We start from the raw sequence: 24755 nt of genomic DNA, 5'->3' as shown, positions 1-24755 counted from the left end.
CGGATGGAGCTGTACTGCAGCCACCTGTCCAGATGCAATGCTGGTCCGCTGGTCTGTGAAGCCTCTCTCAGGGTGGCCGTCACACTGCTGCAGAACTCTCTCACTAGAAGGAACTCCCTGTCACAGCATCTGTCCCACTGCTGGACAGTGGACTTGGCATATAAGCAGAGTGGCCTTCATCTGTATGTCTCTGGTGCCTTGTATGGCATCTGGCTCACAGAGGCACATCACATGTTTGCTTAAAAACATCCTCGAATTTTCAAGGATGAGCCTTAATTCTTGAGGTGCAGGTGACAGAAACCCAAGTCTAATAACTTAAGCCAAAAGGGGAACTCATTATAAAGACACTACAGTCTCATAGAACCCACAGGCGGAATGAGGCTGGCCAGGATCCAGGGCTCCAGCACCATCACATTCTCCCTTTTCTGTCCTTTGCTTCTCTCTGTGACAGCTTCGAGCTTTGGTGAAGAGAGCAGAGGCCCAGTAGTGCCTGAGTGTTCCACCTCACCTAGCCATCCACTCTTACTTGGTTCTGGGACCAATATTTCCTAGGACACACTCTGATTGGCCCATTTGGGCCAGGTGCCCACCACAGAGCCAATCAGCTGGGGTCTCCTTATTAAGGTTCTCCAGAACGGAGTCTGGGCCCATTTTGGTTGGTGCCCAACCCAGAGCCGAACAACTGAGAGCTCATATTAGGGTTCTTTGGGATGGATTCTAAGAAACCCTGGTGGCACAGTGGTTAAGCGGTCAGCTGCTAACCAAAAGGTTGGCAGTTTGAACCCACCAGCCACCCCAGGGGAGAAAGATGTGGCAGTCTGCTTCTGTAAGGACTTGGAAATGCCTTGGAAATGCCATGGGGGCAATTCTACTTTGTTCTGTAGGGTTGCTGTGAGTTGGAACGGAGTCTACAGCAACGGGTTTTGGGATGGATTCTGACTGGCCAATTTGGGCCAGGGACTCACCCCACAAGCACTCAACTGGAATCCTGTATTAAGGTCCTCTGAGAAGGATTCTGACTGGTCCATTTGGGCCAAGGACTCACCCCAGAAGCAATCAACTGGGATCCTGTATTAGGGTCCTCTGAGAAGGATTCTGAGTGGCCTATTTGGGCCAGGGACCCACCCGGAAGCAATCAACTGGGATACTGTATTAGGGTCCTCTGGGAAGGATGCCGACTGGCCTATTGGGGCTGGAGTCTCAGCCCAGGGCATCAGTGAGCTCAGGGACAAGGAGCTCTTGTAGAACAGGCCAGCTGTATGGAAACCATTTAGGTGGGTTTGGGGTGGTGGTGGTGGTGGGGGGGGTTTCCAGAAGAACAGAGCTCTGGGCAGACAAAATGTGCTCACTGTCCTTGGTCAATAAGGGTGAGTTCAATGTGCCACGTTGCCTGACACCATCCCTGTGACTGTGAGCATGACTGACTTAGCTCAGCCCGTGCCTGCGCCTGGCCCTTCCTCCTTCCACTCTTTGTTGGCACCTGGCATTAAAAAACTGCATTTGAATAATTACAAAAATGTGTATAGTTTATAAAGCAGTTTCACATGCACTAACTACCTGACACAATTCTCGCAAGAGTCTCCTGAGGCGGACATTCTCCGTTTTGCGTTGTAGAAAGTCAAGGCTGGTAACCTCCCCCAGTCTGCTAGTGGCAGAGGGCATCCTGGTTTCAGGTCCTCTGATTTCCTGTTCAGTTCTTGTTTCTCCTTAGCAATCTGCCTTCTTTATTATTTAATAATGTGTCTGCTGACTTACTGTTTTTAAAGTCTTTGCTCTTTGGGAATGACAACAGTAGCACTTATGGAGCGTGTACTTGGTGTCAGCCTCTGTCCCAAACACTTGTACCAACTCTCTCAATCTTCCCAGCAGTCCAACGAGGTAGGCATTACTGCTATCTAATTAAACAGATGGGGAAACTGAGGCAATGGTAGGTTTGCCACGTGCACGAGGTTGCACAGCCAACACTGTGGGTGCCAGAGCAAACCGAGGTAGGCTGACTTGGAGACCTGTGCTGCAGGGCCTGACACAACTGGACAGAGGTGATCGAGCACCCCTTAGTGGAGATCCGTGCCCCTGCTGTGAGTGAGGAGCGCTGGCTCCAAGGCTGGGTGGCAGGGTGTGGGCCCCAACCCAAACTTCCAGGACTGGAAAGGCTTTGTTTGGAATGCACAGGTTCCTGAGGAGGGCCCGCCCTGGGCGGGGCACAGGCAATGGAGCCAATATTCTCTTTCTTTGATGTATTTGTTTGATTTTTATTTCTTTATTGCCAAAATGTCTTCCCTGACTCTCTTTATCATGGGTCTTCCAAATCTAAGATAGAGGTTTGTGGTGGAGCTCACAGAGAGAGTATCCAAGTTTGCCTCTCAGGCGTACATCTCTGTTGTGTTGGCATTTCTGGGGAACCATGGTGGCCATCAGTTGGGTCTTGACATTATCATTGACATCCTTGGGAGAACCATGGGCAAAACTGGGCGGTGTTCTGTTTAAGGAACTTCAGCTCAAGACCTACCATGAACTCTAACCCATTGTGTGTTCTTGGGCAGGTATTTTATCTCTATGGGTCTGTTTTCTTAACACTCCAATGGGAACATTGGCCTAAATTATCTTCCAAGCCTTTTCTAACTCCTGCTTTGTTTTAGTTCTCAGCTTCAACATTTCCGTTGCCTCCAAAAGTGGGAGTTTAGCATTCTACCCCTCAGTCCCTGCCCCTTTGCGTGTGATTGGTGAGGCCCCCCTGCAACAGGGAGGGGCAGATCTGGGCTGGGAATGAAGACTGTTTCCAGAAGAGACACTGGGAGTCACTTCTTCATTGTAGTCTCCCGGAGCGTCAATGTGGAGTGGGTGAATTATTCAAGGGGACATCTTTGCCAAAGGCCAAGAGAAGTCACTTGAGGAGACCAGCCTGTGTCGGGACTCAGAACATAGCCACTCCTTGTCATGTGCTTCCTGGCTTAAAAATGATACCAAAATTGGGGAGTGTATCATACATTTGCATTTCTAAGTCGTTTGAAATTTAGAATCCATTGATTTTCAACATCATGTACCTCTCCAGCACTTCACAGACTGTGTGTACAGAGACAGCACTGTGTAAAATAATTTGGGCAGAACAGGTGCAACTACACTTTGAAAATGGTGCCTTACATGACTCTGCACCATGTTGCTATTCTGTCACTCTCTGGACCTCTTGATCCTCTCACTCACCCTGTGAAGTGGCAGGCAGGGTATCATCCTTCCAGTTCTTCTCATGGGGAAACTGAGGGTCAACATGGAGAGGCGAGTTGGCAGGGTTGAGCCGGGACTGGGGCCCCGCCCACGACAGTGCCCTGTTTCCCTGTGTGACACACAGGGCTTCCTAACAGAGCGCTGCTTTTCTAACGCTCACTTGCAGCCCGGGCTGCTTCTGTGTCGGGAGGTCTCGCTTTCACTTGAACGTGTCTTATCTTCTCCAGGACTGAGGGAGCTCTTTGTTTCAGTAGGCAGTTTGCACTTGTTCCTTTCCCTCCTGGCGAGAAGAAGCAGGAATTCTAAAAAACAGCAATTATCTCTCTTGGTTCCTTTCTGCAGAGTCTGGTAAATAATTTATTTGGATTTGAGAGGCTGGAGACTGAAACATACTGGACCTTGCTGTAATTGGGTGAATTCTGCATTCAGAACTTGAATGCAATGGGAAAGAGAAACATGTCTTTGAAATCAGAGAAGTCAGCCGTCCAGTTACCCGAGAACTCAGGGTGAGCACTGCAGCAGCAGTTTCTTTTATGGCACCTAGGGGCCACCCATGAAGTTTCCACGTCCACATTCCTTACGTGTTGCAACTGAGTTTGGAACACCCAGCTTTGGAGTGGAAAACACTGGCAGAGGTCTGGGCTGGGGCGGCTCCCAGGTCCCTCCTGCCGCGCTCAATACCAAGGTTGAACAAAGAAAATTGTGTTTGCTGGGCTTGCGAGCTGAAGTCACAAGATTCCGAGTATCATGCGGCACTCTGGAATTCCTGCTAAAACCCAGCAGAAGGGGTTTGCTGCCTGCCATGCGGATGCTGTGGCGCATCAGACTTTTCAGATAAAAACATTTAGTACAGAGTTGAAAAACCATGTGATGGTCATGGATTTTGTGAAGAGTAACTGGTTTCCCTCCCAGAGAAGAGCTAAAGTGTGTATGATCCGTATGTGCCAAGGTCTGAAGACAGAGAAGCAGACAGCCAGCAGATATGAGGTACAGCCAAAGGTGGGCGGGAAGCCCTGGGCGCACCTGATTCAGGGAGAAATGGAGGACTTGCTCGCCAGACCAGGCAGCTCAGCTGTTCTCTGGCCTGATAAATTCATCACGTCTGCTGATAGGTTTTCCCAAGGGATTTGGCTTTTTCACCTCAATTTATTTTAGTTTTTAAAATAGGTGGGCACATATTAACCCAAATCAAGCGGATTCTGACTCATAGCACCCCTATAGCATAGAGTAGAACTGCCTCACAGGGTTTCCAAGGTAATCTTTTTTTTTTTTTTTTTAATTGTGTTTAGGTGGAAGTTTATAGAGCAAATTAATTTCTCATTTGAACCGAGACTGTAATCTTTTTGGAAGCAGACTGCCACAGCCTTCTGCTGAAGAGTAGAAGGTGCATTTGAACCCCAACCTTCCGGTTAGCAGCTGAGCGCTTAACCATTTCGCCACCAGGGCTCCACGGGGGCATATTCGGTGAATGTTGTTCACACATGACATACACCTTCATTCACACGGACTCCTGGCTTGGATAATTTGTGTTCACATCCACAGACTGCATTACACTTCTGTGAGTTAACGTTCTTAGCGCTCTAAGTTTGCAGGCTTCTGTTTTCAAAAAACAAATTCCTGTTTGTTTCCTTTATGTGACCGTCCTTGATTGTGTTAAAACAGCGTGATTTAAATCAGGCCAATAAGAATGGTCTTTTGTTCATCTGAGGGTGAGCACTAGTTTCCAAGCAGAAGCTATTCTGTGAAAACAGGGAGAACTTTAAGGATTTAAAACGTCAAAGCGAGATAAACACATTATTCTGAGAAATATTTGTATTCTCCAACTAGTACCAGCCACACACGGTCATCTTTCAGAAAGCAAACACTCATGAAACCTGAGCACCCTTTACTGGGCGGAATGAACTACGAACAACATTGTCATAGACTCCCATACAGCTCGCCTACTGCTCTCTTTTAATACATGTAATACAGAAATCGCTAATGCTTTATGAAATGGCAGCCTTTCTGAACGTTGATACTGTTATTCTGGAAGTCCTCCCATGACTGCTGGCAGATTCCACAACTTTTGTTCCCGCACTGGGTGTCAGGAACTCAGTAGGATGTGAAAGGACCAGGCTCTGCAGGGTTCAAGAGCCCTTCTCCCAGTTCCAGCCCTTGGATTTTGAATTTCCAGGTCAACACCAGAGACTTAAAGGCTGCAGAAATAAGGGTGTTAATTAAATTCAGTAATAGTTTTCGTTACTTCATTGCCAAATCAGCCAGAGCAAAAGGTGTGCAATTAGTATATAACTGAAAGAAACCAGAGATGTTATCCACAAGGAATTAATCAGATGGGGACAGAATTTTTTCACTGAGGTTATTTTTTAGTCCTCTTAGCGAGAGAAAAACTTGTTGAATTATATAATCTTGTATTTTACGAAAGTGATCCTGGCTCCATTTTAAACCCTGCCTGGTGCACAGCGGCTCTTGTATTCCCAGGCTGGTTGGTTTGTTTTTTCCTGCATAAAGCTTCATTTATTCATATGGCCATACTGAAGATAACAAAGTGAAAAAAGTATGTTTGCAGGACATTATATAAAAAAAGTTCACATGTATCGTCAGTCACAACCACAACTTCTTTGGTGGGTGCCTGTGGCCCACCCCCCCACCCCCCACCAGCATTTACAGCCAGCAACTGAGACTGTGCGTCTGCTGCTTGAACCTAACCTGAATTCTGAAGTCATGTTGAAATGAGTCCGAGTCTAAGCTTTAAGCTCTTCTGGAACCGGCTGCCTACCTTCCTGACCCCTGGGGAACAGGCCGCTGCCCTAATAATGGGGTGAGTCTGTGGGGCTCTTGCGACTTGCACAGTGGACCAGGCAGGGTTTGCCAACTATCAGATAGCTACACCTCCTGCACCTCTGAAGTCTGAGCTCCGCTCTTCCAGTAGCAAACATTTCGGAATTTAAAATATTCCACATCCATTGAATTGTTCTTCATATTATTCCCATGGGCACTTGTCGGCACGGTTTAGATTAGGAAACCTGGAAGAAGGAGACTTCCTTGCTCAATTTCCCAAGCTGAACTGGTGATCAAGCCCCCAATTAACAGCTCCTGGGGCCTGCCAGTGGAGTTGGCCAGTGACCCCTCTCTGGTCGGCCCCGAGGCTGCCGTTCACTTGCCCTGGGCTTTCGCGATGAAGCACCTACTGGATGGGGCGCTGGATGAAGGCTGGTAGTTCCTCCAGAGTGTGTGCCTTCCCATGAGGAGGTGCACATCTGCTGGAGTTGAGTTTAAGGTCTACACCCTGTGATTTAGTTAAACTATGACCTTTTTCCTATGGCTGTTTAGTGTACGGAGAAGCTGCCTCTCACCTGGGATCAGCAGTGACCCAGGATAAGTCAAGCCCAGGGATGGCCCAGCCACACTCACTCCCTTACTTACTGCCTTTTAATGAGGAACACGACACCAAACTGGTTCTGCTGACCAGTAGCCAGGGTCGGAAGCAGAGGGTGGCAAGGGTGGCTGGAAAGCCTCGTCTTTGTATTTGCAAAATCTTTGATTCCTGCTGACTCCAAAGTGCCCAAAACTATTAAAAACACAATGGGTAAAGATACTCCCCCTCCCCCCAATACCTAGTTGATGGATTCCAGACATCAAAGTAGCCATAGCCAGGCAATGGCACGTGTCAGTAGTTGAGTTCTGCCCGCTGTCAACATTGCAGTCACGGGTGCTTTCTGAGACTCCCTGTGAAGACAGTCGTGATGTTTAGCCAGCATTAGGAAGGGAAACCTGTAGAATTCAGCTATGTGCTCACATCTTCCGCGTTCTGAATGTGAGTGGGCATCTCCTAATTGATCGTCGAGACCTTTCTGATGACATGCACAGGCTGGGCCAGCAAGGCAAGGCTGGCCCATCAGTCTTCCATGTGTGACAGCTTCTAACGTGTTCAATCATTCCATGAGCCAGGAGAGTATTCAGTAATCATCATTTGGCCGTGCCTCTCAGTATTTTTCATCTCCCCTTCCTACTCATCCTTATTTATTAATTTACTTTTGGATTTGGCTAGCATGCTCAATTCTGGCTGAGTATAAGGATCATAAATAAAAACAAAACAACAGAGACACTTCCCGGGTGACTTTCTTTTCTGTCTTCTAGTTCTCTCCTCATCACCCTTGTGTCTTCCTGTTCCTTTGTGAACCTCTGGAACACATTTATGATGGCTGTTTTAAGGTCCTTGTGCTAATTTCATCACCATCTCTGTTGTTTCTGTACTGTTCCTACTAATTGACTTTTTTCCTGGTTGGGGGTGTATTTTCCAGCTTCTTTGCATATCTGGTAAATAACCCCAGTGGTGCAGTGGTTAAAGCTCTTGGCTACTAACCAAAAGTCGGCGGTTTGAACCCACCAGCCATTCCGCAGGAGAAAGAGGTGGGAGTCTGCTTCCATAAAGGTTACAGTTTTGGAAACCCTATGGGGCAGTTCTACTCTGTCCTGTAAAGTTGCTATAAGTTGGAATCGACTCGATGGCAGTGGGTTTTGCATTTTTTTTTGGAGGGGGGTGTTTTGATTTCATTGTATTCCTTTAAAGATATTGGACTTAGTTCTGGCTTGAAGCTAAATCACTAGAAAACGGTTTGATCCTTTCAAGGCAAGCTTTAAAGATTTGTTAGGCATGTCCAAAGCAGACTGTTGTCTAGGGCAGTAGTTCTCAACTTGGGATGATTTGGCCCTCCCATTGGGCAATATCCAGAGACATTTTTGGTTGTAACAACTTGGGGAGAGATGTTACTGGCATCTAGTGGGTAGAGGCCAGGGATGCCCCTAAGCATTCTACAACGTAAGTATAGCCTCCTCACAACAAAGAATTCTCCATCCCAAAATGTCGGTAGTGTGGAGGCTGAGAAATCCTGGCTTAAAGCTAATTTAGCCTCGCTCTAAAGACCTAATCCTTCTGAGGACTCTACCTGATGTCCCACAAGATCTTTCCACTCAGGCAAGGAACGTGAATTATTTCCAGGCTCATGTGAAGTCTGGGAATTATCAGGCCTCCTGCCTTCTGGTAGTTCTTTTCCTGGTTTTGGGTAGCTTCCTTTTAACCATGTGCAGATCAGCATTCAGCCAAAGAATTGAGGAGACCCTCTACAGATTGCCAGGGCTTTCTGTCTTTGCAGGTCCCTCCTCTTCAGCATTAGGCCCCACAAACTCTAGCTACCTTAGCCTTTCTGGATCCTGACCTCTGAATCTCCAATGCAGTGATCCCCTGGACTCTGTTGAGCTTTCCCTTCCTGAGCTGTAATCTGAAAACTGCCTTCAGGAAGGACAATTGTAGGCTCAGCCCACCTGTTGCACTCTCAGGGAATCACACTCCTGTGTCACCTGTTGTCCAATATCTGGAAACCATTGTTTCCTACCTTTTGTCTGGTTTCCTAGTGGTTTAAGGCCAGCAGGTCAATCTGGTCTCTATTACTCCATCATGGCCGGAAGCGGAAGTCCCCGTGGGTGGTTTTGGTGTTCCACCAGGGTTGACAATTGTTTCCAAGTGTTTGGGGTGAGTCCTTAGGTCTTGTGAAATAAAAGCGCTCAAGTTTTAAGTGCTTGGATTTCAAGATAACTTTATTCAGGGAATAAAGAGGTCACTGTGACCAAACAAGAGGAAAAACAAACATTTCTTTTAGTCTCACAGTTATCAAAAGTGCAGAACAATTTCTAACCCTTTCCAAACCAAGCTCAAGAGATTTTGTCAGATCAAAGTCTTCAGAGTCTCTTCTCTGTTTGAAGTACCAGCTTCCCAGCCATGTTTTTGCCTGGGTATGGTAACCCTGGCTGGAGTGAAGGCACTGAACCTTTTCCCCGCCCAGAGTGAGGAGGGTTGAGAAGAGGCTGGTTTACAGAGAACAATAAACATTTCAGTTAGCTTTGCCTCTCCATGAACAAGTTGGGAACTCCTGTCTCATCTCGGGAAACTGCCTGCTCTCTGGGCATGTCCTTGATGTGTCTCTAGGAACCTTAGCCACAAAGCTTCCAGTGACAATGGCTGGTAGCCTCTGTCTAAGCACAGGAAGAGGGAAATCTAAGAAATGAAAGGGAAATGGAATCGCCACCTTTGCACCCCCTCACCATGTTCTTCCTGTCACTTTCCAGGCTGGGAATAGATTAGCTTCACCCTGTTCCTGCCAGTGGGAGGCTGCTGTCAGAGGGCAAGGTCCTGAAGAGTTGTGAGGGGTCAGAGATGGCTATCAGCTTCTGAAATTAGTTCAATTGCATCTGGAGGCAGGTGGAGAGATGAGTTCTTCAATGTAACTGCCGTGCAGTTTTTTGTTACAGGTGAGATGCCACCAGATCCAGGGCATTTGCAGCTAGGACTGATGAGATGTCGCTGACATCATTTTGGCCAACTGCCACCAGGGAATTGGGAATTGCACAACCAAGGAAAGGGAGATGCTAGACGAAGGGTGGTGGCGTGGTTAAGAGAGAGGGCGCTGGAGAGGAACCCTCAGGGCTCAAAGCCTTGACCTCGCTGACTCTCTTTTCATATCTGTGTCTATGAGCAAAATGATAATAACCTTTTCAGGGTTGCTAGGAGGAGTAAAGGAGATAGTCCATAAAAAGTGCTTAGTCTAGGGCCTGGCACGGAGGCAGCACTCCTTAAAAGTGAGTTGTCATTGTTCAACTCCCAATATGCCTTTTTCTGCCATTCCAACCCTGCTACAAGCCATTTCAGGGAGACGTGGCTCCTAGGCCCAGGCTAATTGTGACTAGTGCTTTACGGATGTTGCCATTATGCAAACAGCCCTGTTTAAATTGAGCCAAAAAGGTCACTTTCCCTACGTCCTTGCACTTGAAGTATCAGGTGACTTGGGCTATGATCCGTATCTTGGCTTGGGCTAACACCATATACCAGACAACTCCGGGGTTAGTCATCAATTGGCCATGAGTTGGGTGTACAGGTTTCCACTCAGAGCCCACTCCCTTCTGTGGTCAGGTGCAAATTCCATCTTTGACAAGAGGCTCTTGAGAATGTGAGTTGATACACATCTGATTCCTGAACGATAAAGCCAGGCTTAGGGCAGAAAGCATTAACAGGGCATTTCTCCTGGAAGATGGGCCCTCCTTTAGAACATCCACAAGGACCTAAATGGGCTTTCACCACCTTATAAAGGATTGAGTGGTTCTTAAACTTTAGTGTACATTAGAATCCTCAGGAGAACTTTCTAAGAATGTAGACTCTGGAAGGGACAGGGCCCAGAAATCTGTTTTTAAACATGAAAACCAGGTCATGATAATAACCCTTTCAAAGTTACTGGGAGGATTAAAGGAGATATTCCATATAAAGTGGAATGTGCAGGACCAAAATCCTGCTGTGGAAGTTCCAGGCCAATATTTTCCAGCCACATGGGCACAGGAGACAATGGCAAAGAAGCTAACATGAAATCCCCTTGTTAAGAATGCTGGTGATGAAGGGCACAGGGCCGGGGGAGGTATGAGCCAGAGAAGAGTGTGGCCAGGGCTGGACCACTGTGTGCTGGGAGGCAGAAAATGACAATGGAGACTGGTGTTGGTTGTTCCCTGAATCGTCTCATTGATGCTCCTCACAGCTGTGTGAGGCACATTGGCCCTATTTTTCCAAAGCATAATTTCTGTGAGGCCCAGAGAGATGATGCAGGCTGCAGAGTGACACAGTTGTGAAAGGGGTCAAAAGAAGGATTCCATCCCTATTCTCAGGTGTGTGCTTCTTCTGTGGTATTGGGAAGGGGAGGGGGAGCAGCGTATCTTCTGACAGCAGCAGCTGGGAACCAGGAGAAAACCACAGAGACCTTGACTAAGCCAGAATCCAGTGTAAGAGGAGGTTATAGAGCCTCTCCGGCCCCTTTCTCTCTCTTCTGCTTTAGGCATCTTTCCTTCTCATGGCTTTTTCACTAAGTGCTTTCTTCACTTCTTGGGTCCCACGTGTGCCCTCACTAGCCTCTGGTTCTTACTGTCCCATGATCTCTTACTCCTCTAATGCAGCAGATGGATTAAAGAAGAAACTGCCTCTCCACTTGGGCTGGTTTGTTTATTAAAAAAAAAAACAAACATATATCAAGGACTTACTATGTGCCTGGAATTGTACTAGTTATAGGAACACAGAGGCCAGTAAGACAGGGTTCTTGCCCTCTGATCGTCATCTGGTAAAGTAGCTATTCCAGTGAGCGCCAAGCTGAGGTGTTGTAAAAATGGTGTTGGGGTGGTGTCTGACCTCCTCTAACTTTACCAGGGGTAAGGAGAATCAAGATTAATAGCCCAAGGCTGATTTCCATGAGTGGAGGTCAGACATGCCTCCTCTCCGCATCTTTATCAATTCTGACACCAACTGTTCCTCCCACAGTACTCTCTACTTCTCTGGTAGGTTCAAAAATTCATTGCAGTGGCCACACGGAACTCACAGATCATACTCACGATTATGGGGTTTATTAGGGAAGTAGCAGTTTACAATACCGGCTCAGGAACACTCAAGGATACAGTTCTTCCATCAGGACAGCCTCTCCCTGGCCCTCAACTTCTGCCCAAAGGCACTCAGCTTTCTCTATCCATGGGCCGGGAAACCCACTGTGCTGTCTCCTGCAGGTCTCTCCTGCCGGTCTTTCCTTCATTGGTGGTATGGTGTCTTCTCTCTCCTGTCTCTGGAATGCTCCCCTCAAGCCCAGTGGGATGGCAAAAATTGACCAATCCCTTTGGTGGGCCACAATTACCATATCTGCATAGTCCCGCCCAATCACCTGGGTGGGAGTTACAAGACCATGGCGAGAAAGACCACACAAAAGGGACCCATCACACTGTAGGTGTCTACACAGAGCAGTGGATCCAGGGAGCTTAGCAAGATTGCACAGAGAAGGAGACATTTGAATCTCTTCTTCATGGAAGATTGAGGGGCAGGCAGTGAGAATGTGGCGCAAAGAGCACTGTAGGGGAAGACCTTTTAGGCAGAAGGAAAGGCAGTTTCTGGATGTGGCACAGAAGGGAGAGTCTAAATAGAGCTAGAAGTTTCTCTGAGCTGAGGATACAGGGTTGGAGTCAGAGAAACCAAGGCAGCTAGAATTTTTAGGACACAGCTCCTAACAGAAGGGAGCTAGGCAATGAAAGAGCTCCAGGAATCTGCATAAGGTCCCTTTGAGTCTTGGCTGAAAACCAGTCTGCTCTGCGTAGAGTAAAACTCTGTGAGGCTAGACAAATAACAACTGCCAAGGAGAGAACAGTTACTGGGGAGCTGGAAGAAAAACAATTCTCAGAACTCACTCAGGGCCTTCGATCATCCAAATTCCCCACCAGCCAGAGTAGAGAGATCTCAGTGAAAATGGGCAGCACTCAGTAGAGACCCCAGAACTGTCACACCTTGGTAGTGTGGCTAAATTAACCCTGAAGTTAAAGGCTACTCTATATCCATCCTCTAACAAGCTTAAGAAGCCTTGGTGATACAGTGGTTAAGAGCTTGGCTGCTAACCAAAAGGTCAGCAGTTTGAATCCACCAGCCACTCCTGGGAAACCCTATGGGGCAGTTTTACTCAGTCACTAGAGGTGGAATCGACTTGATGGCAACAGATTTTTTTTGGTATAACAAGCTTAAAATAATTCTTGAAGTAATAAAGTTGCTCCGCAAGTAGCTCAACTGCCTGCCAGAATGAAGTTCAACAGTCTTTAACAGACTACAACAAAATATAGCAAGCAATAAATAGTATAAAATTCACAATGTCTGACATCCAGTAAAAAATTACTAGAGAAAACATTATGCTAAGTAAAAGAAGCCAGATACAAAAGGCCACATAATATATCACTGCATTTATATGAAATATTCAGAATACTTTAACCCATAGATATAGAATGTAGGTAAGTGGTTCCCAGAGGCTGGGGTTGGGGGGATAGGGAATGAATCCTAATGAGTATGAGGTTTGTTTTGGGGGTGATGAAAGTATTCAGGAGTTAGTGGTGATGGCTGTACAACCTTGTGAATATGCTAAAAACTATTAAATTTTATACTTTAAAATGGTGACTTTTGTAATATATGAATTTTATATCAATTAAAAAAATTACAAGACATACAAAGAAGCAGGAAAATGTGACTCATAACCAGGAGAAATACCAGTTAATAGAAACAGACCTAGAAATGACAGACACGATGGAATTAGCAAGCAAGGACTTTAAAGCAGATGTTACAAATACATTAATTTTCCTTTAAGTTCAAGGATGTAGAGGAAACCACCAACAAAACAAGGACATATAAGAAGAAAACTACATGGAATATCTAGACCAGAAAAAATATATTTGAGATAAAAATTTTACTAAATGAGATTAACAACAGATTGAATGCTGCAGAAGAAAAGATTAGTGAGCTTGAACTTGAAGACATAGCAATAGAAACCATCCAAACTGAAGTCCTGAGAGGAAAAAAAGACTGAAAAAAAAAAAAGAGGACAAAGCCTCTGTGACCTGTAGGACAATATCAAGAGGTTGAACACAGGTACAATTAGAGCCTCAGAAGGAGTGGTGTGATGGGGGTGAAAAAAAGATTTAAAGAAATCATGGCTGAAATGTAATGAAACATGAAAAACACTGCTTGTTTTTATATATAGAAGAGGCTGGATCATCAAGGTTGCCCAATGCTATGTTAAATACTCTACATTTCAGTGTTTCCCAACATGGTGGCTCACAGATTTCAATGTGGGTTCTTGAATCCAAGCGAGAATGTTGGTTTCTTCATGATCACTGTATAAGTTCACTAAAGTAGTCAGTTAACTTTACTCGTGAATGGGGTTATTTCAGTTTTTTCTATTTACCACACCGGTAAATAGAAAAAGGAAAAACAATTTGGTAGACACCATCTGTATTAGTATTTTATTGATGTGTAGCAAATTATCACAAATTTAGCAGCTTAAAACAGCACCTATTCATTATTTCACAGTTCTATAGGTCAGAAGTCTGGGTGTGGGTTAGCTGGGTCCTCTGCTTAGGGTCTCTTCTGGCTGAATCAAGGTGTCAGGTGGGGCTGTGATCTCATCTGATGCTTGGTGTTCTCCTCCAAGCTTACTGGTTGTTGGCAGAACGTAGTTCCTTGTGATTGTAGAACTGAAGTCCCCATTTTTTTTTTGCTGACTGTCAGATAGGGCCCACTATCAGCCCTCAGAGGCTATTCTCAGACCCTTGTCACATGATTGTTTGATTCTTCACTGCTGCTTCGAATCTCTCTAACTCCTTTTAGGGCTTGTCTGATTAGGTCAGTGGCCCCCACCCAGGACGATCTACATTTTGAGTAAGTCAGAGTCAATTGGCCAGCAACACTGGGGTTTTTTATTTTTTTTTTTTTAGAGTCAACTGGCCAGCAACATTAGTTACACCTGTAAAACCCTTTTGCCATAACATACTAGTAACATCATAGAAATGACAGCCTCTAATAGTCACATGTCCTGCTCACACTCAAAGGGGAGAGAATGTACAGAGCATGTACACTGGGGGCTGAGAATCTTGGGTCCACCTTAGTATTCTGCCTCCCACACTTTCTTTTAAAATTGGGATCTACCAGGAAAAATTAACAAATGGAGAAGTACCCTTGGAGATGAAGGCACATAAGTTGGAGCCTCTGTCTGGTAACTCCATGAGAAAAAGGAGCCCCTGAAATGCTCTTGCTCACAACTGTGCCCCAACGTATATCAGCTTTAATAAACATTTGTGGGATGCATGTATGAATGAATGAATGAAAGTGCATGAAGTGTGTTTTAGACTAACACTTTCATTCATTCATTCAAACACTCAGGATGGGTGGTGGTTGACCAGCTTCTTGCATGTAAGAGCTCTTCCTCTGATTCAACACTTACGTTAGACTCCATTACAGGTTCACTCATTTTTCAGTGACCAACAGACAGGCAGACAGAAGGATAGACATCAGCTCCAATTTGCCCAAGTGAAGCTCTAAAATGGAGGTCACTTGTTTGGCCATTCTTTTTGTTAATTAAATTCCAAATAGAGAAAAGTTTTTAATCTCCTCTCTAAGTCTAATTTATATCCCTTCTCCATCCGGAAAGGACTTTGAGGCAGTTCCAAAAATGTGTATATCGGAAAATACCCAAGATTCAGGAATAAAAATGCATCACAGACACAAATAGGGCTGAAAACAAAAGTGGGAAATGTTTTCTCACAGTAGACAGCAGATTGCTCACCATTTTGTATTGCAAACAGGAAGCAACTTCCAAGCAAAGCAGCCTCCAGCCAGCAGCAAGCGGATTCGCCCCCAAAGGACTCATCCGCATCAGGGCTCAGATGCCTCTGATCCAGCCCTCTATTTACAGAAAGTTCACGAAACCCATTAGTTTAGCTACAAATGTGCACAACTCCTTACTAATGAGTTCTGGACACGGCTGGCTCCTCAGCGCTTGGCTCAGCTGCCTCGTGCTGCTCTACGGTCTGTCTCCGTGGCAGCCTTTCAAATGGTGATGAGCTGGGTCACGTGTGCCGACAGGTCTGGGTCTCAGTTGATGGATACGCGCAGAGGGGCAGGAGTGTGTGGGAGGTGCCGTGTGTACAGGTGTGCGCGTTTGCTCCTCACTGTTGATTTGATAGCCAGGAAGGAAGCCTTTGTTCAGCAACCAGTGCGTGTACGCAACTGTGTTGGCTCTCGGACATCCAGGGAACAAAAGCACGAAGACTCTCCGTGAAACTCTTCTACAACATATCACCGCTTACCAGGCATGGCCTGTGCAAAACAAAAATGTGGGTCCCCTTGTGAAAAAGGAAAACCTGGTGGCCCAGTGGTTAAGAGCTATGGCTGCTAACCAAAAGGTCGGCAGTTCAAATCCACCGGGTGCTTCATAGAAACTCTATGGGGCTGTTCTACTCTGTCCTATAGTGTCGCTGTGAGTTGGAATTGACTCCATGGCAATGGGTTTCCAACTTGTGAAAAAAAGCAGGGGGAAAGTGCGGCACTAAAGCATTGCCTTGGCCATCTAGTGCTGCTATGACAGAAATACCACAGGTGGATGGCTTTTGACAAAAAGAAGCTTATTCTCTCACAGTCTAGTAGGCTAGACGTCCAAACTCCGGGTGCCGGTTCCAGGGGAAGGCTTTCTCTATCAGCTCTGGAGGAAGGTCCTTGTCATCAGTCTTCCCTTGGTCTGGGAACATCTCAGCGCAGGAACCTCAGGTCCAAAGGATGCACTGTGCTCCCAGCACTGCTTTCTTGGTGGTGTGACGTTCCCCACTCTCTGCTTGCTTCCCTTTAGTTTTATCTCTTGTAAGATAAAAGGTGGTGCAGGCCACACCCCAGGGAAACTCCCTTTACATTGGATCAGGGCTATGACCTTAGTAAGTGTGTTACAATCCCATCCTAATCCTCTTTAACATAAAATTACAATCACAAAATGGAGGACAACCACACAATACTGGGAATCATGGCCCAGCCAAATTGATACATACATTTTCGGGGGGGTGGGAGGCATATTTCAGTCCATGACAACCATGTTTCATTTTCCTTTCTTTCACGGTCTCTGTCTTGACTTGTCACAGTGTTTTTATTTTCTATTTAATGCCAGTCTAAGTAAAGAACAATTAAATTTTAAATTATTGCCATGAATCTTATTGTGCAGCCTTACATCATGCAGTGGTGGTTTTAAACACAAACATGAAAGATTTAACTTACACATGGCATCACTAAAAGCACACAATTTGTATTTTGCAGCTTGCCTGTGTGTACACGTATTTTGTTCTCACCAGAGCAATGAAAATGCAGCACAAAGTCAGCTCATCATTTGTATCCTGCCCTTTGATACATGCTTATTCTTCCAACACTCTCTGTGATAATGAGCAAGGAAGGGCTGAAAGAAAAAGGAACCACGGGTTGCCTTATCGTTCTGGTTCCTTCTGTGCCATCATTTTCAGCACAAGTGCTTGGCTAATACAAGAAAGCAACACTGTAAGAAAGGACATGATAAGAGTCCCTCGGTCATTAGTGCGTCTCAGAAATTCATTGTCTTCTCTCTTCACTGGAAGCAAGCCTGGTTTCAGGGGAAAGCGAGGCCTCCCATCTGTCAGCAGCCCTCTCACTTAGCCGTGGATGGAACATGCTGACCTTGTACTCTCTTTGAGTCTCACTGAACTCCTTTGCGTCACCCATGCACCGCGATTCTGTGCTCACCGGCACTGCAAACTCTGAGTGAGTGGGGTGGTGTCTTAGTCATCTAGTGCTTCTATAACAGGAATACCACAAGTACAAGTCTTCAACAAAGAGGAATTTATTCTCTCACAGTCTAGCAGGCTAGAAGTCCAAATTCAGGGCATCAGCTCCAGGGAAGGTTTTCTCTCTGTGTCAGCTCTGGAGGAAGATCTTTGTCATCTATCGTCCCCTGGTCAAGGAGCTTCTCCACAAAGGACCCCTGGGTCCAAAGGACGTGTTCTGCTCCTGGTGCTGCTTTCTTGGTGGTTCGATCCCCCCTCTCTGCTCGCTTCCGTTTCCTTTTATCTCTTGTAAGATAAAAGGTGGTGCAGGCCACACTCCAGGGAAACTCCTTTACATTGATTGGATCAGGGCCATGAACTTCATAAGGGTGTTATAATCCCACTCTAAGCCTCTTTAACATAAAATTACAATCACAAAATGGAGGACAACCACCCAATACTGGGAATCATGGCCTAACCAAGTTGACACATACTGTTGGGGGACACAGTTCAGTCCATGACAGGTGGCAAGAAAAAGCACAGAATGTGCACACTGCAGGTAGCTCCTCTGTGGACGCACCTGCTCCATTGTCCCATTGAGCTTCACCTGCAAAACACAAGTTCAAAGATAAAGCTAAAAATTTCAAGATAGTGACTGCAGAGCTTTAAACCAGGCAGATGACTCTTCTGAGTGGAGGGTACTGTCCCACTGCACAGGTGACACACTCATGAAGCCAGCCCTTCTGACTTGTGTTTACCTAACGTAGACTATGAACGCACAAACAAGGATTAGCTATAGATTCTTCCACCAGAGAGTGAGGTCCCTGAGGTCAGGGTCATGTCTAATTTCGTGCACAAACAGTGTGTTTCTCGAATTGAAACTCTAAGCTGAATTAGAGCTTATTCGTGATACTTTTCTAAAAAATCAAATTTATTAAGGTATAATTTACAGGCATGAATATTCATACATTTTATACGGGTACAGTTCATTTCGTTTTGACAAATGCACACAGCCACGTAACCAGCATCAAAATCATGATGTAGAACAGCTCCACCACCCCTTGTGCCATTTGTGCTCAGTGCCCTCCCTCACCCCAGCCCCTGGCAGCCACTGACCTGCTGTCTACCACTATTATCTTGCCTGTTCCGGAATGTCAAGGAGCTGTACGTAGTCTTACATGACCATGATAAGTTTTGATTACAACTTCCAGTATCTTCGTTAGATCGATGATGCTATATTGAGGCAGCAGAGGGGAGAAGCCTTGGGCTGTGAATCAGGCAAACTTGAGATCTTATACTGACTTTGCCATTTCTTAGCTGTGACTTTAAACAAATGCTTACTTTTTCCAAGTGACAATTGCCTTATATATAAAGTGATGTTAGTACCAGTACCTCCATCTAGCATTGTTGTGGGAATTCAATAGGATGATGTCTGAAAAGACTGTGGGCAGTGCTTGGCTCATAGGAAGAGTCCAATATGGTTAATTGTTTATCTATTATTAGCAATAATATTGAAAATAATGTTTCCTTACCTTTAGAATGGGATTAACAGTAGTCCCTTTCTTAGAGACTGGCCATGGAGATCATAAATGCCTTCGAAGAATTTAAGGCGGTGCTTGGCATGTGCTGGGTGCTCCATAAAGTGTAGCTGTTATTATTATTCCTTTATAACGCCAACACAGACCCTATTCTGCTACACTTTGATAAGTAAATGTCATTAAAAAAAACTGCCATTACTCCCTGTAATTTTGAGAAGGTGTAAAAGTCAGCTCTAAAAACGGCTCCTTTTAGATTGCTTTCTTTCAGTCTGAGTGGGAAAAAAAAAATTGCAAAAGGCCAACCCCAGTGTAAGATAATAAGGCCTTTCCCTCACAGGCCCCGGGGAGGAGTTCCAGGCAATCACACAGGCAGAGCACAGGAATGCCTTCAGTGTAGTTTTTTTTTTTTTTTTGGTCTCCATTTCTTTGAGAGAAGAACAACAATAGAGTTGAGTGAGAGACTGAATTCTCAGAACTTTCTGGAGTCCTCCAAAGTCAGCGTAATGTTAGTGTATCTGGTTTTGAAGTTTTTTAAGCAGTTCGTGACAACAATTGGGGGAAAATAGACAGTGACAGTAAATAATTACTGGGGGAGAAAGCTTCCCCGTGGAACAAGAATTGGATTCATTTTCTAAAATCATCCTCTGGCATTTTAAAACCCATTGTTTCAGCCACTGTGTCAGTCCATCTCATTGAGGGTCTTCCTCTTTTTGCTGACCCTCTTCTTTACCAAGTATGATGTCCTTCTCCAGGGCCTGGTCCCTCCTGATAACATGTCCAAAGTACATGACACGAAGTCTCGCCATCCTTGTTTCTAAGGAACATTCTGGCTGTACTTCTTCCAAGGCAGATTTTTTCATTCTTCTGGCAGTCTGTGGTATATTCAATATTCTTTGCCAGCACCATAATTCAAAAGCATCAGGTCTTCCTTATTCATTGTCCAGCTTTCACATGCATATGAGGTTATTGAAAACACGGCTCAGGTCAGGTCCACCTTAGTCCTCAAAGTGTCATCTTTGCTTTTAACACTTTAAAGAGGTCTTCTACAGCAGATTTGCCCAAAGCGATGTGTTGTCTGATTTCTTGACTGCTGCTTCCGTGGGTGTTGATTGTGAATCCAAGTAAAATGAAATCCTTCACAACTTCAGTCTTTTCTCCATTTCGCAAATGAAAGGAAACAATAGAACATGCTGAAAGGAATACTTAAAAGGCCAGGGTAAATACACCTCTTTGATATACAAAATAGTTCAGCCAAGTTTGCCTTTGTACCTGGGTAATTAACACACCTATATTTTGGAGCTATTTTCCTCCCATGCCCAATGTTTGCATAGAAATCTCCAGCCGAGGGCTTCATCGTTACTGTTCTCATTCATACCTGCCAACAGAGTGGGGGCTGAGTCTGGGTGTTACCTGGTGGGAAAATGAAGAGTGGGCTCTCTAGACCCCTTCTCATTAAACAACCAGGATCAATGACGGAAATAATATGTCCTCCTTACCTCCTGATGTGTCTCATTCTCCAGTCAGAACCCCATCAGACACCAGCTTTAAAAACAGAAGTGAAGGAGAAACAAGGAGAGATGGAAGGATTGAACTGAGGCATTTCCATTCAGATCCTAACAAGGGAACAATGCCCCCCCATTTGCAATCAGATAAGGGATATTATCTCGGTAATAAAAAGCAATTGAGAATCTAAATGAAAAATCTAGTGCTTTTCATGCTGATTTATTTTAGATTAGAAAAAGTTAAACCAGATGTAAACATGAAGAGATGAAGCGTGAAGAGGGAATCGCAGCAGAGTGATAAATCTCAGTTTTGAGTTATTGTAGGTGCAGGGTTGTGTTAAACAGAAAATACACTGTTGATCCATAAACTGTTCTGACATTAATTATTGTTGCAGAACAGAGTTCAGAAGATTGAATACAAACATGGCAGGTTGGCAAAGATCAATGGCGCATCTAGATTAGCCATGGAGGGTGTATATCAGCTCCAAGAGAGGTTGTGTTAACCATAGAGCAGTCCCACCTAGAACCATTCACCCCTCTCTGGCTACCCTCTAGGGGGTCCATCTACACTCCCCAGGAGAAGGCATTCAGCTGGTGAAAGGAGATGGCTTTCTTTACCTTCAGATCTCTACCCATGTGTGCCATCATCCTAAAGAGGACATCCAACCAAAAATCCAGCCCTTCATCTTTGGGTCCTTGGGATATAAATAGAAAGGGGGTGTCTTAGTTTTCTTGTGCTGCTGTAACAGAAATACCACAAGTGAATGGCTTTATCAAAGAAAAATTTATTCTGTCACAGCCTAGGAGGCTAGAAGTCTGAATTCAAGGCACCAGTTCAAGGAGAAGGATTTTTCTCTCTGTCGGCTATGGGGGAAGGTCCTTGTCATCAATCTTCCCCTGGTCTAGGAGCTTCTCAGAGCAGGGGCCCTGAGTCCAAAGGACATGTTCCCTTCCTGGTTCTTCATTCTTGGTGTCTCCCTGCTCTCTTCTATTTCAAAAGAGTTGACTCAAGATGCGACCTGATCTTGTAGACTGAGTCTTGCCTCATTAACATAACTGCCTCTAATCCTGCCTCATTAACGTCATAGAGATAAGATTTACAACACATGGGAAAATCACATCAGATCACAAAGTGATGGACAGTCATACAATACTGGGAATCACGGCCTACCCAAGATGACATACGTTTTTTGGGGACCCAATTTAATCCATAATGTCTCTCCTACATTGTCTCTGTGAACCATGGAACTATGCAGGTGTCCAGACAAGAAAAAATGGATGCAAGGTTTTGTGCAGGCCTGGAAATTTCCAACCATTTTCTCCCTGTCTTCTTTCCTCAGGTGCGTGAGTTTCACTCCCTGTTCTTCTTGCTCAGTGTTACGTAGCTCCAGGGCCAACACTACCTCCTCCCTACCCCTCTACACATGCATACAGCAGACAACACACATCTGTAGCCACCACACGCACACTACACATGACACGTAACATACACACAGCGCACTATACATGTCACACCACAGCACACCACTCCAGACACACACCACACAACACACATGCACAGCACACTATGCACACCACATTACACAGACACCACACTACATATGGTACACAACACACTATACACATTACACCATACCACAACACACACACCATACACACCCACACACACCAAACACAAACACTACACATAACACACAAGACACACGCACAAGATGCTGTACACACCACACCACAATATAACACACACACCATGCACATCCCACTACACATACCACACTGCACACCATACACGCACACCACACACACCACACACACACAACATGCACACATGTGCATACACATGCTAATATGGGGAGTGCTGAGAATGCCATATTCTGGTGGGAGGAAGGAAGGCCTGAGCACTGGGGTGCAGGTGTTCCAAACAAAGAAGGCGCGGGGAGGCATTAGAATCAGGCTGGGTAGAATCCTAGCCCTTGGTACATAGTAGCTTTGTACCTAGAGCAAATTATTAGATCTTTCTATACCCCTGTGTCCCTATCTATAAAATACAGATAGATGAGAACCCGTGTTTTATGAGGGTTGATATAAGGACAAGATGAGGAAGTCTATAGAAAACCCTTAACCCAGCGGCTTGTACGCTTGTACGCGCCAAGTGTTCATTAAAGGCGTTTTTGGTACTGATCCCAGCCCCCACCCGAAACCCCTGGGCCACATGTCAATCAACCATAGGTTTCTGAGTTTTAAAAACAGGATACTGTGTCACATTCCCAGCAGGGTCTGGTAGCGCCCTGTAATTAAGTACACTGATGTTTTTGCAATAAAACTGTGAATATTCACACGGAATGAAATAAATTAATATTACAAATAGCCTCAGGTTAGGTCAGGTAAGGTTTTGCTGTCAGATTAGTTTGCTACAAACTCAAGGAGAAAACATTCAGTTTTCGGAGCTTTGTGGATTTTAGAATTGCAAATGAGGGACTGTGGATTTATAGTGAATATTCAGGTATCTTGAGGGTAGAGCCAGAAAACAACAAAAGCAGTAATCGCGCTCTCTTTCTCTATTTGCTCATTAGAGTCCATTATGGCAAGACTTGGGAAGATCAAGTGAGAGATTACGAAAGTTGTTTTGTAAAGCATTTAGTCTTATATAAATGGAAGGTTCTAGAATGATTGTGCCTACACAGTTCAGTCAAAACTTACCAGAACACAGCCTCCAGCTTCTGCTGGAATTCAGAGATCAATTGGACTGACAACGTTGTTGATGTCCCAGCAGGGATCAGGCCTGACCCTGGAGTTTCTGTTAGTGGCGGTCCTGGTGGAGTTGGACTCTGAGGCAGCAGGTGGCATGGTGGGGTGGAAGGAACATTGGACCAAGGTCAGGACAGTTAGTGTGTGTGCCAGAGCTACATTTTCTTGTTTCTTGTTCTTGTCCCTTACCCTTTCTAGGCCTTGGTTTCTTTATCTAAAAAACCCTTGTGTGTTCTGGCCACCTTTCAGGGATGTGGGGGAATCAAACTGAGGTAATATGTATAAAAGGGCTTTGCAAACTGGAACGTCCCATAAAATTGTGAGACAGTAAGATCCCTTGAATGTACGTGATTCTAACCACAGTCTTCTATTCCCAAGGAATGACTCTAATTCCTGGGTGCCAATCCAGGCTCCTTTATCTTCTCACTGGTTATTTAACCTCTCTGTGCCTTGATTTGGGAAACCCTGGTGGCATAGTGGTTAAGTGCTACAGCTGCTAACCAAGAGGTCGGCAGTTCAAATCCGCCAGGCGCTCCTTGGAAACTCTATGGGGCCATTCTACTCTGTCCTATAGGGTCGCTATGAGTCAGAATCGACTCGATGGCACTGCGTTTGGTTTGGTTTGGGTGCCTTGATTTCCACGTCTGTGAAATGGTAGTAAGAGTAATCATACCTCCCTCACAGAGCTGTTGGGAGGAACAAATGAGGTAATTGCCTGGCATGTGTAGAACCCCCAGTAGTAGCTGTTTGGGTACCCCCTGCTTCAGCCAGGCTCAAGATCCATTGGGAATAGAGTTGGAAAAAAAAGGAGGTCTTAAATCTTTTCCCCATTGTGTGGCTTTGTAAATTACTGTTTCCATTCACTAAATAACACTCTAATGGCTTCAGTGACTTATGGAGGACACAGTCTTAAAAGGACTGAGTTAGAAATCATTTAATGATCACTCACGACATAGCTCGGGGCTGGCCAAGCTCTCCCTGTGAGTAGTTAATAGTAAGAACTGCAGTGACGTCTTCCATTTACTGGGGAGAGCATTTCTACATGTAGGAAGATGCCTGCACAAATCCAGGACAGTGCAGGCCAGAGGTGTCAGCCTCTTAATGCCTGATGCTTGACCAAGGACCTTGCTCCCACCCTCTCTCTCCCCTTACTCCCCTTGTTCCCTGCTCCATTCCTCCTTATTCTCCCATCTCCCTCTCCCCTTCCCTCCCTCCCTTATTTTCCCACCTGCTTCTTTCCTTCCTTCCTTCTATCCTCCCTCCCCTTTTTTCCCCCACCACCCCCTTCTACGAATATTGTCTGCAGGTCCTGTCAGTGCTCTTCTCTGTTCTAGACACCAAAGATGCCCCAAGGGAGCTCGCAGTCTAGTGGGGAGACAGACAGACCTGGTTGGGTGAGGAGGCCCAGGTTCCACAGGAGGAACCTGAGCAGGCAGACCTAGCGTGCCCTCCAGCATCCTGAGAAGGCTCACAGAAGAGACTTTTGTGTCTTGAAGATCAGGTTGGTGGTCCCCACCAGCAGAAAAGTAAAAATTACTCAGAGTCTCAGAAAACAAATGAATTATATTCATTTTTGTATGTGATTCTT

At 45.4% G+C, this 24755-nt stretch overlaps 1 protein-coding gene across 2 annotated transcripts in view; it reads left to right on the top strand.

Moving 5' to 3' along the window:
• Window positions 1-3969: 3969 nt before the first annotated feature.
• C16H10orf90 (chromosome 16 C10orf90 homolog) overlaps window positions 3970-24755 on the top strand; it is a 223035-nt gene continuing 202249 nt past the window's right edge. For both annotated transcript variants that reach the window (XM_049855214.1, XM_049855212.1), the window contains exon 1: window positions 3970-4209. In XM_049855214.1, the coding sequence (XP_049711171.1) occupies window positions 3970-4209 (240 nt within the window). The remainder of the gene's footprint in view (window positions 4210-24755) is intronic.

This window comes from Elephas maximus, chromosome 16 (genome assembly GCF_024166365.1).
Source record: "Elephas maximus indicus isolate mEleMax1 chromosome 16, mEleMax1 primary haplotype, whole genome shotgun sequence".
NCBI classification, from domain to species: domain Eukaryota; kingdom Metazoa; phylum Chordata; class Mammalia; order Proboscidea; family Elephantidae; genus Elephas; species Elephas maximus.
The sequence above is the reverse complement of the archived record's forward strand: the minus strand, read 5'-3'. Positions and strand labels throughout refer to the sequence as shown.